Source organism: Aythya ferina (assembly GCF_964211825.1).
Source record: "Aythya ferina genome assembly, chromosome: 2".
NCBI classification, from domain to species: Eukaryota; Metazoa; Chordata; class Aves; order Anseriformes; family Anatidae; genus Aythya; species Aythya ferina.
The window spans coordinates 121,683,466-121,702,330 of record NC_140297.1 but is presented as its reverse complement, the minus strand read 5'-3'; the positions used below and the strand labels follow the sequence as shown (position 1 = coordinate 121,702,330).

At 38.9% G+C, this 18,865-nt stretch overlaps 1 protein-coding gene across 1 annotated transcript; it reads left to right on the top strand.

The window, feature by feature from the left end:
- Positions 1–9,272: 9,272 nt before the first annotated feature.
- CYP7A1 (cytochrome P450 family 7 subfamily A member 1) lies at positions 9,273–15,934 on the top strand (the record flags this gene model as incomplete). The annotated part of the gene is made up of 6 exons (XM_084510439.1): positions 9,273–9,352; positions 10,595–10,835; positions 11,496–12,106; positions 13,753–13,883; positions 14,790–14,965; positions 15,635–15,934. 6 exons carry the CDS (start codon positions 9,273–9,275, stop codon positions 15,932–15,934), a joined length of 1,539 nt encoding a protein of 512 aa, XP_084366565.1.
- Positions 15,935–18,865: the final 2,931 nt, after the last annotated feature.

The window sequence follows — 18,865 nt, the reverse complement described above, 5'->3', positions numbered from 1 at the left end:
GCCCGAAGCAACCAGACACTTGCTGCACGGGTCTCATCCGAAGGGATGCTGTGCTGGTGGCACAGTGCCCTTGCTTTTCTGGGGAGCTGTCTCCATGCTGACTCAGTGAGTCAAATGCTTTCTGTAGCACGAGTGCTTTTTGGAAGTTTGCCACCACATGTCACACTACAGAAAACCTGCTTAACTTACAAGATCAGAGTTTTGAGCCATATGGCTGCTGGAGCATCCATGTTTGTTAATTTGTTAAGAAAAGCAAAAATCTGTTCCAACTTGCAAACTTTACAGATGTCTCAGTGCTTCTGTCTTTTACCTTGTGTTTTGTCTTTATTGTCCTCACCTCCTGTTCTCTGTTACACTTACCTGTCATCCCTCATCCATCACTTTTTTTCTTCCTATATTACCATGTCATTTCATGTATTTATGTATTTCTTTTTCATTTTTGCTTTTCTATTTATGCTTTAATTTTTTTCATTAACAAAGCGAAGCCATAATAGATCAATTTCTGGGTTTTGACTATTTAAGTTAAAATATATATAAAAACGTATAAACAGAGATGGGTAAAATACAGTATTACAGCAATTCTGGTAGTGGAAAATCAGAATTACTTGTTAAACTTGTGCACAGATAAATAGTTTTTCAAATTAGCCATCTGTATTCAGTTGCAATTCAATTTTCTCAGGCCAGAAGGCTGATTCACATGTAAAGCTAGTGGGATGTGCTTTAGACAGCTTGTTTATGTAGTCCTGTATTCATCTCTTTTTAATCAGATCTGGATGGTTGGGCAGCCTCACACTTTCAAGATGCTTTCATATTATGTCTGTTACAACAACATGCCTTACTTTTCCTTTCTGCTGCACAATGAAGACATTGTTCATTCCACAGCTTCCTTTAGCCAAAAAAAAAAAAAAAAAAAAAAAGAGGACAAAAAAAAAAAAAAAAAAACTTTGCCCACATATAAATATGATCACAAAGAGAAATATATCACAAAAAAGGATCTGCCATGGCTGGCAGATTTCTGCTGCAATATACAAAGGAACTCACTGTTCAATTTTTCTCTCATATCCTCCAACAAATACTGTAAAATAAAGAGTAGCACGTAGAGATGGGGAAAATATAATATTCAAACAGTTCTAGTATGAGAAGGACATGCATTTTCCATGGGAAGAGCAAAATGTGGATCAATCACAGAGCTGTGTGCCCCACACTTCATCTAGCTCCTCACATTTTGCACAGTCCAGTGAAGCCTGAATCCACATTAAAGGTCAGATTTATGTACAGTTACTCTAGGCAAAATTTCTCATACCTAGGCAACAGGCTAGCAGCAACCCACAAAGGATGCTCTCAGAAAATAAGCCCTGTGCTTGTATATAGATCTATAGGAAAAATGATAGAGGCTCCTGAAACAAAAGAACAACTGTCCAAAGAAGTGATAACTTGTCTCTGCCCATCAGGCAGTCCTCAGCCTTTCCAGGCTGTGAAGCCTTTCCAGTTGGTGTTATAAATGCAGCTTCTCCATTCCCTGTACTGTTGGAAGATTTCAGTCCCAAAGTGGCCATGTGAGCCCACATCAAGGGGAACTCACTGATGGCTTCCAACTATCAATTCCCTGCTGGCCCATCTTCCCTCTGATCAGCCCTATGGAAGATACCCCACTTTGACCCAGGCTGGCTCCCAGCTCTGAAATGGTGTTTCAGTAAGGTGGAAGATCCACTTGTGTAAACTGACATAATCCTGAATGGCTGGAGATCTTCCAGCAACCCAATCTCTGTGACTTCTAAATGGGGACATAAAAATGAGTTGTGAGTATGACAGAGTAGGAAACACGAATTAAGAGCTACGCTTTGCAGGTGGCTAATTTAGAGAGATGAGCAACTAGAGCAACTACTGAGCCATGATAAAACATGAGATACAGGAAGACTGTGTATTTCTGTGTATTTGTTTTAGGGTAAAAATAAATAAATAAATAAATAACAGGCTACTATAACCAAGGGAAAAAGGAAGCAGGAGAAAAGGTGCTGTTACATTCCCTGCTCCATCTGCTGGCACAGCCCAGAATAGCTTGGCATATTCTTCCAGAGTTTTCACTGTAGTCATTTTCTATTGGCTTGTTACCTGTTTACCTTTCTCCAAATATTTCTTTCGTATTAGGAAGCTGTATCATTTTTGTAATCACATCTGAGCTTTGATTTCTCCCCGTTCAGTGTTCGAGTGCATGCAATTAGGCTTTTAAGTGCAACTGGATAATATAGAAGCTGCTGTTCTGTTATCAAATAATACCAATCAACTGAAGAGTTTGAAAAAAAATTGCTTTAGGAAGATGCAGTTTGCTACACTGAATGAGTAGTAGTATGCCCTGTAGTAGCAGTAATTAGTAGTAAGATCCTCATGGCTTATTTTGCATCCAGTATCCATGCCCTTTTCCTGCTTGCCCTACTTTCATAACTGCTCTCTTTCTTTTCAGTTTCTTCTCTGTGATACATAGAAAAAAAAAGTAATTTACTTAAATCTTAATATTCTCAGTTTTTACCAAGAGAGGCTTAATAGTACTAGCGGTAGTTTTTCTGCATTTTTAAGGAAAACTGCCAAGCCAAATTGCTGAATATTATTAAAATACTATAATTCAAATGAAATAAATTATTATATTTGTTAATAAGATTTAGTTTAAGATGGCTGATATTCATGGAGCGGTAGTGATATAGCAAGATCCAGTTTTTGATGGAAAGGTTACAAAACTATGAACTGACATTCCCAAAGAACAAAGAAAATTCCAGAAAAAAAATGACCTGATATGGTGTAAGCAAGCAAAGTTCATTATTTGATATACGAGCACATTCAGAGGATGCTCTGAGATAAATATGTAAACATTAACTTGTTCAGTCAATGAAAAATCTGTCCATATTGCTATTGAAATATTCAGGGGCAATTGTCCTTAAACAGGATGTAAATAAGCCCAGTTTCCATGCCTGTCCATCTTTATAATCTACCAATGTTGATTAACTTAATGCAAATACAATGCATTGTATACACAGAGTGCTTCATGATGAAAAAAAAAAAATGACAGGTTCAAAGATATCATAAAGGTATCATTACTAAAGGGTTGTGTGTACATTTAAACAGTCATGGGGGAGAGGGAGGGAGAGTAAAGGAAAGCTGAGCACAGTACTGTCCTGGAGCCAGATAACTCAAAAATTTTGCAGCAGGCAGATTACCATGAAGACAACATCTGCCCCTTGAACAACCATGACATGTGCTAAAATAGAGCTGTAGTGTTATACTGTAGTAGCATGAAATCATGACAGATTATGCAGATCATTAAGTACTTAAACAGTTTGGCATTATTCCCCAGCAGCATATTTAATATCATTTTACTCCAATTCTTTTAGACAATGTATTCTTGTTTAGGTAAGCAAGACTTCCACCATTTCCACTGATCTAAGAAAACCATGGAAAGGTGAATTCAGCTTGGGCTCTGCTGGATTTACTTCTGGGATTACAGTCTCTTGCAGAAGAAACTACATTTCTGGCATGATCTATTGATAACAGCAGCTAGCGTATGCTCTTACAACAGAGCTCTAAAATGGTGGAGAAAATAAGATGGGATCAAGAAGCACCATAATTCCATTTCCCAGTACTAATTTTTCCTCAAGGGGAAGCACAGAAAAGCTGGAGTGCAATGGATGTGAGGCTTAAGACTTAATGGCTTGTCTGCCATTAACTGCTGCCCACAGGGGCAGTTCTTTGCCAAAGCATGTACAGGAACAAGTGCTGACCTCTGTGAAACTGCAGTGAAGGTAGGCTGGGTGATGGCGTGCTGCTGTGGGAGGTCAGGTCTAGCTGTTGGTTGTGGACACGGCAGCCAACGTTGTCCCTTCTGTGCCTGGAGCATCACCGATGCTTTCCAAAGTGTGAGCCAGAGCTCTGTGGAGGAGGTGCTGGTAAGTTGAATTGGTTTCTAGATATATGGTGGCTGTGTCAACACTGATGCTGGACCTTCAATTCCTAGATTCACCCCTCAACATAGGATTCATGTGATGAGAGCTGTTATTCCTCTCTTAAGATAGCTGCTTCTCATGGCTGGAGAACAGTAATATTCTGATTCTGCTGAAGTCAATGGCAAAATTCCCAGTGACCCTAGAAAAGCCAAGTTTTCACCTCAGCACCTTGGGAACCTCAATGATGTTACTCATCATGTCAGCAGTCCACCGCCTACTGAACATCCATGCTCTGAACAAATCAAAATCTCTCTTCCTCACAAAACAGCCTTCATCCATTCTATAATTATATGTAAATGTAAAGACAAATACATAGGCACGTGGAACAAATACCATTTTTGTTTAGTAGAAATATGAAAGAATATTTGCTAGCAAAGTTCAGTGACTGCTGTAGAATGTGTTAGTTGAAAAGGATTACCAGTAGGTGGTGATATACAATTATTTATTAGTATTTTTCTGTCTGCAAAAAGTTCTGAGCTACAACCAGTTATCTGCGGAACTTCTAAAATGTTCCTTTCATATTTCTGCAGCTTTCTGAGATACCCTTTATATGTTTCACAGCTGCAGAAATGTTTCATAGCCGTGATGAAATCTCCGGGCTGTAGCATGTCAGCCCGCACCACTCTGCAAACTGCAGTTTCCTTCATGCTGCAGTGTTGTATTTTGTAAAGGTTTTGTATTTTTTATCTGCTGATGAAAAACATTAGTCCAGTTCTCACAACACAATAAAGGGAAAAAAAAAAAAGTCCATCATTTTTTTTATAGGGTGTCTCTCTTACTGACTTCTACTGAATAAACAGGTTTTCTAGTTAGCTGCATGCAAAATTCATATTTACAGGAAAGTGCTCTCAAGTTCTGAGGCTATCAGTAACCCTGGAGAAAAACAATTCACCTCAGCTTGTTCCATTAATTATTGGCTGCTTAAACACCATGTGTGGGTGACGACTAAAAGAGATGTGGAGATGCAACATAAGAGATGGAGCTGGGGTTTAGGTGGACAGCAAGTTGTTCCCAAGCAGCTGCACGTAGTAAGCCAGGAGGCTCCCTCAGGCTTCAGGAGTCACAGCTGTCCCTCTCCAGAAGTGAAGCTGGGGCTGTTTGCTTCATGGGAACAACACTGGCTCCATGGAGGCCACGACCAAAAATAGTTCACGGACAGGAGCAGAGGTGAGTACTCCTGGCAGCCTCTGTGCACAGGCACTTGGCAGTTGTTAAAATGTGTCCCATTTATCTTTGACTACCACCAAATGCACTGCTGAGTTTCTCCACTATCCATAGGGGATGAATGCCCGAAACAGGTATAAGTGCTGCTTTACGGCTGCTGGTATCGTTGGCCTGGGGGGAGTGTTGAGCCCAAGTCACATCAGTTTTTTTCACTGATCTTCTTACCATTTATGCCAGGAGCCTGTTTCACAAAGCCAGGGCAAAAGCAGTCAGTATGGGCCGGTCATGGGCAAACTTTTTTTCTGACTGCATGGGCATGGGTTTCCCTTTCAGGCTGGGACAAGAGATAGCCAGCCTTGTACCGAACACACAATGTGCTGCAGAAAATAAAGTATCTGTTAATGAGAGTGGGACACCACAGTGTTTTCAAGCCCTGCTGTGCAGATTGGAGGGCAACTGCCTGGGCTTTGGCAGTGGGAAGAGGGACCCAGTGTCTAGCCAGATGACATGTCTGTGCCTGAAACTGAAAAGCACCAAAATACCATATCCAGAACTTCAGGGCACCCTACTGGTGCTGGTGAAAAAAATCAGGAAAGCCTTGTATCCGCTGGTATAAGTGAAAGGAGAATCAAATTTCTCATCTGCTGAATTGTGGGGAGTATCTATGGCAGGCAATGCTCCTGCTTAGATTTATCAGAAAGACATTTTGATACTGTTATATGTGCAAATGAAAATGAGAAATGTGGGCAGTTTTAGAGAAATTACTCACGTGGTAGCCTGATGCTATTTGTAAATGACTTTACCATCACACTGCAACACAGTTACACAAGTCATGTAGAGAAAAGACAGGTGTGACTAGCAGCTCTACCTGGTGCTACACACAGGGTAGGAGAAACCACAAGTATCGGTTGCTGGACAAACAGTATTGTGTGTGTTAGACACAAAACTGACAGAAACTTCCAACTTTCTTCTGCTGTTTGGACATAAAAAGGCTGAGGCCTATACATGCAATAAAACTTAGATACAAACATAAAATGGTTAATACTTGTTTAGGATGAGGAAATGACAGTATGTAGTCAAAGATTTTTCCATAACGGAAACAAGCAGCAAGTGGGAAAACATGAATTTTATAAAGTGGTTCTGTTATAACAGGCTATTTTCAGCTGATGGAAAAAGCAGTTTTTGTAGCAAAATGAAAGAACATCTGTGCTTAAATGGAAATGGGGTGGGATACTGAATCCTTAGGTGACATGCAAAATGGAGTGGCTTTTAGATTAAGTGAGGGCAAACCTCAATGATATAAAAATGTTGCTTTTTTCTTTTGTTTAGAAAATTAAAAATTGCCTCCAATGTAATGGCATTTGCACAGAATTACCCCATGCTTCACTGCCTGCCTCAGTTTGAAGCCAGGGCAATACCTGCACCTACCAGACCTGTAGCTCTGTGCCTTCAGTGCAGTGCTCAACGTGGCAGACCTTGGCAAAAGGTCCAAATCCTTGCTGTTTTATCGCACAGCTGTAGTGACCTCAGCAAAACTGGTACAAAAGTGAGCCCCCAAAATGACTAAACCCCAGCAGTTTCTCTCTTAGAAATACACTAGGCCCTGAGTGATTGATGAGACATTGCTATATGCTTCCTGAGTCACCTCCTAGATGGCTCGATGCCAGCTGCTAGGGGCAAGCCAGAGTTTGAACTCCCATTGACTATCAACAGAAAGGGAAGAAAGTTTAATCTTAAATGATTAAAACAGCATCATGATAGAAATAACCACGCCATCTTTTCCAATGTTGGGTGACCCAACAACCCTCAGTATGCATATTAGTTATTGTACTTGTTGATTTCAAATAAGAAGCAGCGTAACTCTCATGACCTTTTCCTTACGTTTTCTTGAAGATTTTAGTCAAAATACAGGAGAACGTGTCTATTTAGTGATTACTAAATTCATCTCATACGATCCTTTTACCCCCTTTGAGCACAGAAGTGCTGTCCTACTCCCTGCAGCTTAGCCATGAGGAAAAAGCAGGGAGAAGCCACATATTCACTACCAAATATGAACATGTCCAGGATCACTCCAAGCGCTGACCTTTGGGCAGCTGGTGTGTCTCCAGCAGTTACTTCACACCTGGATTATCTCCAGCCCAGAGCTAGCAGACTTTTTGCTCCAATCTCACACTTGGCCCTTTGCAGTAGGTCCCTGATTTAACCCAGTTCTCCAAGCAAGTCAGTTTGTCATGATCTTCTCCCAGATTTCTCTGTTCCAAGCCTTTGACTCCACTTCCCCCACTAAAAAGTCTGTCATACCTCATGGAGAATTTAGTCAGTTCTTCCATGGAAATTCCTGTCACTTGGGAAGGGCCTGTTGGCAAGGTGTCAGAAACTGGGATGGTTACTGCTCAGACATAGAGAAGCATCTTGGTTTGTAATCTCTTGAGTTCATAGTGGTAGAAGAAGGTAAGGAAAAGGCTTGAAGCTTGGGAGTTAAGAAATTGAAAGGATTTTGAGTTTTAGAACAGAAAGTTGTGGAATCAGAGAGTGAGGAAAGTGCAATTAGAATTCAGAGCAGTGCATGAGATAAGTAGAGGAAGTTTGGGGGTGATTTCTATTAATACAGTAGTGAGACAATGCCAGGATTTGTGATATCTGATTAAAGCAAACGTCAGCGTGAAAGTGGCTGGTTGGATGGAGAATTAGAAAGGTCTTAGCAATGTGTGGGCAGGGTATCACAGAATCACAGAGTGGCTGAGGCTTAAAGGGACCTCTGGAGGCCATCTGCTCCAACTCCTTCAGGGCCACCCAGAGCAGGCTGCCCAGAACCATGCCCAGGCAGCTTCTGAATATCTCCAAGGAGGAGACTCCACAAATTCTCTGGGAAACCTGTGCTTAGTCATGGCACAGCACAGAAGTGCTTCCTGATGTTCAGAGGGAGCCTCCTGAGTTTGTGCCCATGGCCTCTTGTCCTGGCACTGGGCACCACTGAACAGAGCCTGGCTCCATCCTCTTTGCACCCTCCCTTCAGGTGTGTATAGACATCATTACTCAGATTACCCCTGAGCCTCCTTTGGATGAGCAGTCCTGGCTCTCTCAGCCTCTCCTCATAGGAGAGGTGCTTGAGTGTCTTGATCTATGGCAGAACTCAATGTGGATGATCAAAGAAAATGAGTGCATAGGAATGTATTTAAGCAGAAAGGAATCAATCAGAAAGAAAACGAAAAAAAAAAAAAAAGGGGGTGGGGTGGGGTGGAGGATTTGTCCTCTGGGTGCTGAAAATTCAATACATTTTTCAGAGCTTCTGGGAAATAGGACCAGAGACCATAGGCCATAAAATTAGCTGAATTGGTGCTGTGCTGTACAGCATGGGTCAAAGATAGAAAACAGAAGAATTAAATTGAAAAGTAAAGGGTGGATTGGAGATCCAAGGGCATTGAGTGAAAATAAAACAAAAAACACTGTATGATCATACAAATCTCTTTTATTTTCTCTTTCACTGCATTATAGAAAATACATGCCTCTCTTTCTGCTAGGGAAACTTTGTTAGAGGGAGCAAGTCCACCCTTTTACCCACAGCCAGACCTCTCCCATTCCGTCTTGCACAGCAGAGTCAGGTCAGCCCACACAAAGGAGAAGAGCAGGGATGGGCAGGCTGGTAGCCAAAGGACAACACGATCTTCAGCCACCATTTAGCCCAGTCTGAATCCACTGGACACCTGTCAGCAGCCATTTGATTTATTGCTAAACTTGAACTATAGACTGTAATTGGTAAATCTGCAGGATAGATCAAAACACACCTGAGAGACCTTCAAATTATCAACTATTACAGCTGTTTGATTACTTTGGAACCACTACTGATACCCCATATCAGCTCAAGGCCATGTCTGCAACTGGCTGCATCAATCCAGTGAAGTGCTCTGCAGAAAGATGTCAGAATAGAGACAAAGTGGGCTATGTCCAGAAAAGGTTAATCAATAGCTTGCAAAGTTGACTGAGTGTCATTAAATACAGTGGTGCACCTACTGTATATAAGATGTGACCTGTTGTCTGTATCATTCTCAGTCACCATTTCTGCTATACTGGTAGTTACCAGGTTGTCCACCTGGAAGATTTTGTGTACAGCCAGAAATGTTCATATCACCATGGATCTGGGGAATAGTAATAATACTCTGTTGCAGTTTTTGGTTTCTTCTAGGGAGGAGGAGGAGGTAAGGAATCTGTTTGAAAATGTATCTCAGTATACCATGTCTTTACTTCTGACAAAGATACTGTATATGTGCCTAAAACTAGTATAATCTTAAGTTTATCACGTGAATAAATGCAGGTAGATAAATGCAGGATAACATGGGCAACAAGGTACTTTGTTTTTTTGAGAGATTTATGTTACAACAGAACTTGTCCATACAGGCTTTTAATAATGGTGAGTTAATGCCTAGGCATGTGCCAATACTAACCTATGCATAAATGAGGAAATTAAAACATTAATATACATGTTCTGATTTCCTAAAGTACTAGGTTATATCTTTACCTGCATTTTAATTGCAACTAATACTTACTTCTATCTAATTATACTTTAATACCTACTTAGAAACATTTTCATATTATCAATCTATCCTAACTAGTTATACAGAGCAAGTATATATTTGCTTATCTGTTGTAATTTTATATTTTTCAGCAGTCCTTTTCTTGTTTTACTATAAAAAAGTTTAATAAAAAGGTAAAAGTATTTAAGTTCATATAATAATAACCACCTGCAACATAGTAGAATATAACTAAACTATTATCTGAAAGTTATTTTAGCAGCCATGGTAACTGTATGCAGGGAAGTAGTTTTCTGACTGTTGGAATAAAAAATATTATTTAAGCATATGCTTAACATAAAGCATGTTCTTAATGATGCTTTCCTTGAAAGACCAAATCTTATGCTTACTGAAGATCATGGCCAAATTCCCACTGTTTTCAGCAGGACCTGGTCCAAATGGGATATGCCAATAATAACAACCTTTCTACACTCAAAAGGCTATTCTCTTTGGTTCAAATTGATTTGTGAATACCACTGCCAAAAATGTTTCAGACAATGTTAGCAGGAAAGATTATTTATTTATGGGGCAATTAAGCATCTGTGCATGTTAGGTAGTGGCAACAATACTGCATTTAAATAGATGAAAAATAAACTCTTGATCTAGGGAAAATAAAAGTGACAAAGTCAAACTGTGTTGTTATGCTTATCATAACACATAAGTAAGTTATTCTTTTTTGTATACAACAGACATCACAATAGGATTACTCTTTAAAGGCAAAGAAATTACTTATCAACAGCAGCAGAAATCGGCTATTACTAAAAGCTTCGCATCATTGTTTTACTTATCTTTACTTACCTTTGCTTACTCTCCTAGAGGAGACATCTTGATACGTACTTCTAAACTCAGCTCTTTTTTTGTGTTTTGTAGGCAAAAAGGAGAGCCACCACTTGAAAACGGGTTCCTTCCATACTTGGGCTGTGCCTTGCAGTTCGGTGCCAACCCCCTCGAATTCCTCAAAGAAAAGCAAAAGAAGCACGGCCACATTTTCACTTGCCGAGTAGCGGGGAAATACATTCATTTCCTCACTGACCCTTTTTCATACCATTCATTGATACGCCATGGAAAACACTTGGACTGGAAAAAGTTCCATTTTGCTACTTCTGCCAAGGTACCATGTTAAAAGTGGCTTCAATATCTAATGTGTAGAATCTTCTGGCAGGACAGACAGTACCTAGTTAAACCCTGTAGCATAACCATGCCTTTGAAATATAATTGACTTCACATTTCTGCACTTGTATCGGTTTAAAACATTGGAGTCTTTTTTTCCCCCCTTTCCTTAACAGAAAGGAAATTTACAGTAATTTGGATAGTAAAAGAAGGACATTTAGTCAGGTAGTATTCCTAATTGCTAAAGTAGAAACACAGTTAGCACCTTTTTTACAAAATGATATATGGCTTGCTGAAGCTGAAAACTTCTTCAGGAGGTTCTCAGCACTGTGGAAGATTAGCTCCCAATGTCTTAAAAAATGATGCAACACACTAGAAGTTCAATCAAACTCTTATTGAAGTAAGCAAAAAGGGTCCTTCTGATGTCAGTGGGAGTTGAATGAAGCTCTAGGTAACCACATCTATTGTAAACATGCTTGATTTTATTTTCATTTGCATTCTTAACCACTATGAGAAAGTATCAGTTCTAGAATTCACAGTCCTTATTATACTTTCCTTTAGTTAGATATAAAGTTATGCTCTGGCTTTAATTTCTGTTAGACTTTATCATCAAGGTTATGACAGGTCTTATTTATCATGCATGCAATTTATTTTGTGACAGGCTTTTGGGCATGGTAGCATTGACCCAGCAGAGGGAAACACCACTGAAAATTTTCATCAGACTTTCATTAGAACCCTTCAAGGTAACGCCCTAGATGACCTCATCAAAGCAATGATGGAAAATCTACAAGACGTCATGCTGCAGTCAAGAACATCTAAACTTCAGTTTAATGCCTGGACAACAGAAGGACTTTATAAGTTCTGTTGCCAGGTGATGTTTGAGTCAGGCTTTTTAACACTTTTTGGTAAAGAATTTAATTCAAATCATGAGAAAAATCTATCAAAGCAGGAGACCGAGAGAGCACATATTCTAAATGCCCTTGAAAATTTCAAGGAATTTGATAGAATCTTTCCAGCTCTTGTGGCGGGGCTGCCTATCCATCTATTCAAGAGTGCCCACAGTGCACGTGAGAAGCTGGGGGAAGCACTGCTCCACAAGAACCTCCTGAAAAGGAACAACCTCTCTGAGCTTGTCACCCTCCGCATGTTCCTGAATGACACTCTGTCAACCTTTGATGACATGGAAAAAGCAAAGACCCATGTGGCAGTACTCTGGGCCTCGCAAGCCAACACCATTCCTGCCACATTTTGGAGTTTGTTCTATCTCCTGAAGTAAGTCCCAACATTTCTTGCTTCCAAATGAGAAAAATAATGTCTATTTTCTTTCAGAAACCAATTCACTACTATGGGTAAATTCCACTGCTTGATACTTCAGTATCAAGAAGCTTACTGATTACAACACAAGTGGCATGTTGTGGACTTCTGCAGAACCCCCCCTTTTCTTGTCTCAGACCAAGCAGAGGTACCACAGAGCAATGCCATAAAAGATTTTTTAAAATACTCCAGGGCAATGCCTTGAATCCTAGCATTAAAAAGTAGCATGTGATGCACTTCGTAAAGGCAAATTTGGAGTAAGTTTATATATGACACTAAAAGCGCTGGTTGCAGTCAGAATTTTAATTACATTGAAGGCTCCCAGTATAATCAGACATTTTTAGACCATCTCACTAGAACAGGCAAAACAGGCTTTAACTTCATGGTTGATTTAACAGATATTTAATAGACAATAGTTTATATGTCGATAGATCCTACTGAGGTTGTAGTAGTTATGCAGCAATATCAACACAGCAGCTCCCTGCTGCTTTCTTCACCCAGACTGCAGCAGAGCTCTTCCACTTGGATAAAGCTGTTGTAGCAGCATAAAGAGTGAGACACAAAATCCTCAACTATTCATACATGTTTTAGGCCAGTGATTTGAGATTCACTTGGGGTATATGTCCAAATTCCTCAAGAGAAGGAAGGGCATTCAAAGCCTTAAGTGGGTGAAGATTCCTGTACATAATTTCCTAAATCTCCAGAATAGACTTTCCTATATAGAATTTTCCTAACTTTAGATATCTGCAGTATAAACTGGAGCTACTGAGTTTGTTACTTATGAGAGGAGAGCACAGTTCAGATAAAACTATTAATTGTCCATTTTAGAGTGAGTATACTCCATGGAATATAAACTACCCCAGCTCTTAAGTATATATCTGAATTTCTAATGTTTTTATTTAGCCAGTGGCTTGTAATCTCATACCTACCAGCCAGTGCCAATAACTGGAGTTATTTGGTACTTTTTATTCTAAGAAGGCATTGGCTTAAAGTGTCCTGGCTGATCATGCCTTCATAATGACAACACTATTGAATCCTGCATTGTTATCATGCATATTGCACCATATATTGTTCATATATTCCATGTCTGAAGAAAGTCTAAATAGTAAAGGGTACTATGTGGACTTTTAGCATTTGGAAGATTCTTTTCAGATAAACAGAATAGGACACCATATAATAGGACATCATCCAGGATAAGTGATGTTATAAAACTGATTTATGATCCCCTTCCCAAATCTTCTACCTGCAATGGAGCTCTTTCCTAATATGCAACTGATCGTTTCATTTCTTATTCTTGGCATTGCTTTTTAGTGACATCACTATTTATTACCTCTGTTACGCACATTAGTTCTGTCCCACCTGTCATTGGAGACAGATCAAATACTTGGGGTTCTTTTCCTTTATAGAACCTATTGTATCTTTGCCAAAAGGTGAAAAAGTCTAATTGCATAAGTAGATTTTGCTTCAACATTTTCATTTTGGAAGGTTGTACTTGTCAGCTAAAAAACCTAAATTTTATTTGGGAATAAAATGAATGGCACAAACTCTTTTTAAACCATTCTTAAGCATAACATTATGTCATACTTATGCACTTTTGATTTTAGGAATCCAGAAGCAATGAGAGCTGCTATCAAAGAAGTGCAAAGCATTTTGGAAAGCGCTGGAGAGAAGATCAGCTTAGATGGCAAACATATTTCCTTGAACCGAAAACAGCTGGATAATATGCCAGTACTAGGTATGACTGTTTTATGCAGGAGTACCAGAAATCACCCCACAATTTTCACAATCTTCTATCTGTCACCGTATAAGCACTTTCTATGGAATTACTGTTAACCAGCAAACACCAGAACAAAAACCTGTATGTTCCCTGGCAATGGCCAACACAATCAGTCTTCCCAGTATCAGAGGTGGTCCTGAGTGTACCAATTCACATAAATAGCTTTTTTTTTCCATGGGTAATGGCATGTCGGAATACAGTGTGTGTCAGCACAGCTATTCAGTGTTGGACACCCATGGATAATTCAGAACAATATTTTGTTTGGTAATGGCTTTAGATCAAATAAAAGGGTGTTGCCAAATTGTATATGATAGCTGTTATTATGTCAAGCAAGATCTTCTAGTACCATTACTGGAATTTCTTCTTAATGTTTTTCAAATTACAGGCACATATTTCAAGTGTCCAAATTACAGGGAAGAGTTTTGAAAATGTCACTGTTTGACTACTGCTGATTTCTTTAATCAGTTTATATTGAAATCAAACAAAAAAAAAGGTGCTCCTGTGCACCAGCACTAAAAGTTTCAGAAAAGCCTGATCACTGCACTGTTTCCTTTTCTTGTTATGTTTTCATCTTTTTCTTTACTTCAGCTTAAAAGTGTGTCTCACTTTCAAATATTCTGTTGCATCAGCTATGAGTTATTTTCTAGGGGAAAGCGGATTATGTTCTCAGTGTTATCTGCAGAAGGGATAATAATGCTAACAAGAAATGAGAAAGATACTTTCTTAGGCATTTATGAAGTTACTGTTAAATTATTTTTTTTAATAGGCTTTAATAGTGAGTTTGAAATAGCTCAAAATATGTCCTCCCCCAAGGACATATACATACTATTTCTGTGGTAATCATTCCTTTTCCTCTCTCTATAGATAGCATCATCAAGGAGGCAATGAGGCTATCGAGTGCATCCATGACTTTCCGAGTTGCTAAAGAGGATTTCACTTTGCACTTAGAGAATGATTTTTACAACATTCGCAAGGATGATATTGTAGCTCTTTATCCTCAACTTTTGCATTTTGATCCAGAAATCTATGCTGATCCTTTGGTAAGTATTTATCACAGTGCATTAAATTCTGAGCTCTAGCAGAAGCCAGCATGTTTTTTAATAGAGCACTTACCAAGAATGCTCTACAGCTGTTTCTCTGTTGTGCTCCAGACAGTCTGTTCTTATGCCTAGAGTCTCAAGGATAGGCAAGAACTACCTGCAAAACATGTTTGGGTGTAAACAAAAAGTGTACTGGAAGCCCAGGAGAGCCTTTTAGCTTTTGTCTTCCTCAATAATGACAGATTACCACTTGGGGAGGAAGAAGAGGAGGAGATTGAGAGAGGGCAAGGATAAGGATAATATTTTCTCAACAACACAGGATGAGAAACCTTCCAGTTCAGATGCATGAACAAGGATGCAAGCTGTTCTGCTTATTTTAAGAGGTTAGAAGTCATCAAAACTTTTAAGAAGTTATCAAAAGGATTCCCTAGCTTGACTCTAGCAAAGATCCTGAGATGATATTGTCCCACATGCCAGAACTTTTCAAGGACTACCCTTTGCAGAAAGCACCTTAGGGCCTGGTACTACCATGAAGCACAAAAACTGTCCTGTACAGTGTTTACTGCCTGAGGCTTTTCCTTCCCAGCCTGCATTTTGTGTCTTAATAGCATTATCCAGTCCTTGGAGTTATTCAGATATCAACTAACTCTTTTGTGGGTTTTATTACAGACATTCAAATACGATCGCTATCTCAATGAGAACGGAGAAGAAAAGACTGACTTCTACCGCAACGGTCGCAAGTTGAAGTATTATTATATGCCATTTGGGACAGGAATAGCAAAATGCCCTGGCAGATTATTTGCTGTCCATGAAATTAAACAATTTTTGGTTTTGATATTTTCATACTTTGAGATAGAGCTTGTGGACAACAATGTGCAGTGTCCTTCTTTAGATCAATCCCGTGCAGGACTGGGGATTTTGCAACCATCCAATGACATTGATTTCAGGTATAGACTGAAATGTCTATGAATATATATATATATATATTATTATATATATAAACTGTGTACAGTATAAATACACTATATAACATATATTTTGTATATACATTATGTATGTGTGCAAGTGAAACATTGTAAGTCTCAGGGGAAAATCCATAGGAAGATGCTACTTCATCAACCTAATAGAGAATACATAATACTATTATGGTGGCAGCAGAAAATGGGTTTAATGCATGTTGTTGGTACAAAAGTTACTCCTTTTACCAACCATTCTAAAATGCAAGTTGTGACTTTGAGTTGTGTGTGTACAATAGTTCATTTTTTTTCTGCCAGCAAATACCTTCCCAGAGTAATATAGTTAAAATTTCATGAGGTAGTTCAAAATAATTATAAAAATTCAACAAGAGTTAAACCATACTCTTTTTTTATAACTGAAATGTTGGAGGTGGAGGGTTCTCACCATTGGTGAAATAAGATTTTTATAGTATAAAGGCAGACTGGGGGAGGGGAGAATTTCCTGGGGAAGTACCTTTATGTTTTTATTAAAAACTAGAAAAGACTTGAATAAAATCTACAAAATATTTCACGTTCTAGTGAAACTGCAGAACCTGTATCATATTCATTGTAATATATATTTCTGTTCAGAAAGTTTTAACTGTATTACAATAAATGATATTATCTGCACTAAATGCTTCTCTAGACTGTTGGTTGTTTCAATGTCTTAACATTCTCAAAGATTTATGCACTCATCCCTAGCCACCTGAGCCACCTTTAAACTAGCCAGCTCAAATATCATAGAATATCCTGGCTTGGAAGAGGCACACAAGGATCATGAAGTCCAACTCCTGGATCCACACAGGACCACCCAAAAATCAGACCATGTGTCTGAGAGCACTGCCCAAATGCTTCTTGAATTCTGACAGGCTCAGTGCAATCACCACTACTCTGAGGAACCTGTCTCAGTGCCCGACCACCCTCTGGGTGCAGAACCTTTCCCTAACCCCCAGCCTGACCCTCCCCTGTCCCAGCTCCATGCCGTTCCCTTGGGTCCTGTCGCTGTCCCCAGAGAGCAGAGCTCAGCGCCTGCCCCTCCGCTCCCCTGAGGGAGCTACAGGTCACCATGAGGCCTCCCCTCAGCCTGCTCTGCTGTGGGCTGAACAAACCAAGGGGCCTCAGCTGCTCCTCATACATCTTCCTCTCTAGACCCTTCACCATCTGTGTTGTCAATACGGAGATAAGTAAATAGCCACCAGTGCTTATAATTGGATTTTGTACCCTTCTCTAAATTCCGTATATCCATAGGCCTCCATTGGTCATACTCCATAGATCTTCCTAGTCTAATTCCATTAAAGCTACTATGGATATGCCCACACATTTCCCACACATTTATTTTCAGTGGTGTCATGTCTGTAAGAAAAATCATTTCAGGCATATCATTTAGTTCTCTGTAACATCCTGTTCCTTTCTGCTGCAAATGATGGATGGGTGTCACAAAAGTCCAGTTTTTAATGAAACATCTTTAGGCTGAAAGAAAGAGTTTTCTTATCATCTGCCAGTGAAAACAACAAATGGATTTAAAATATTGTTGTTATCCTATTTTTTATATGCTTCTAAGGATTTATGATCTGACCTTTTGTCCTCGAATCAAATGTTAGCCTCATCACAGAAGATGAGATACAGAACTATTAGATATTTTCAGATTTCACATTCTACCAAGACATCAAATCTAGCTGATAAAGCTCTTCCTAAACATGAAATTTTACCAGGACCCAGGCCTTGAGCTGCTTTAAATTATGCATCTGTTTCTATTCTCACTATCCACTGTACTAAATATTCAAAGGCAAAGAAAAAGATTCTGTAGTGTGTGACTATTACCTGTGTGTTACCCTTGTAAATTTATTTAAACTTTTTTTTCATTTTCAAAAGAGAACAAAGAACACCACATTGTTGCCATTTATAATATCTATAATATTTAAACAATTAGATATAATGAAAGTGGCTTTGAATTATTAGTTTGGTTCTCTTGGTAGGGGAAGTGCCCAGTCGTAGGTACAGCCTCTTTTCATACTTCTGTCAATTATGTTTTTGTATGATTTATATAAATTACAGCACATTCATTGTAAGTTAGTATTGACTCAGAGAACACATGAAAGCCTGACATTATCATAATTACATATGCCCTGGCACATATTATTACTATTAGAGTATCTACTCCTCCTTTCTTAAACAAATCTTTCCTAAAACTACAGGTTTTGAGAGTAGCAAGTCTGTGCAATGTTTTAAGCAAAATAACCTTCCTTGATGAAAATGAATTCAAAACAGAACTGCAACAGTAGATAATGGAAGACAGCACAGGAGTTATTAAAGCCAGCATCTCCATGGCATTGACACTTGGCACTTTTTCTTCCATCCCCTGATGTATGATAACCCTGATCCATTGGATCTTGCCTACAAGTTCAGTTAGAGGCAACCATGCACATTTTTTATTGCAGCAGACATGTAAGAAACTCAGTTTCTGTTTGAGCTTTGTTTTTTGTGTTTATTTCTTTTTGTTTGTTTTAGTGAGGATTAGATCAGTCTTTAATGTTCAGAATGTACAAGATAAATGCTACAAATAAGTTAGAGTTTGTCTATAGCCTTCAGCTACTTTTGCACCAAGAAGGTGAAGACCAAATAAATTAAAAAAAAAAAAAAGTTGTAAGGTTCTGTGACTAGACAGCTATTTACAAATTTATGTTTGTTTTTGAAGCCAGTGCTAAATTGTTGCTAACATTTTAGAACAAAAAGTGCTTCATTGCAACCTGCATAAATCCCTATGAATTTCCAATGGAAATAATGTAAACTGCTATTCTTAAAACTCTATTTGCAATTAAAATAACTATACTGTTTTATTTGCAATACGTGTTGATGCACATGATGAAAAACTTTCCTTTAAAAATTATTTACTGCAATATGGAAA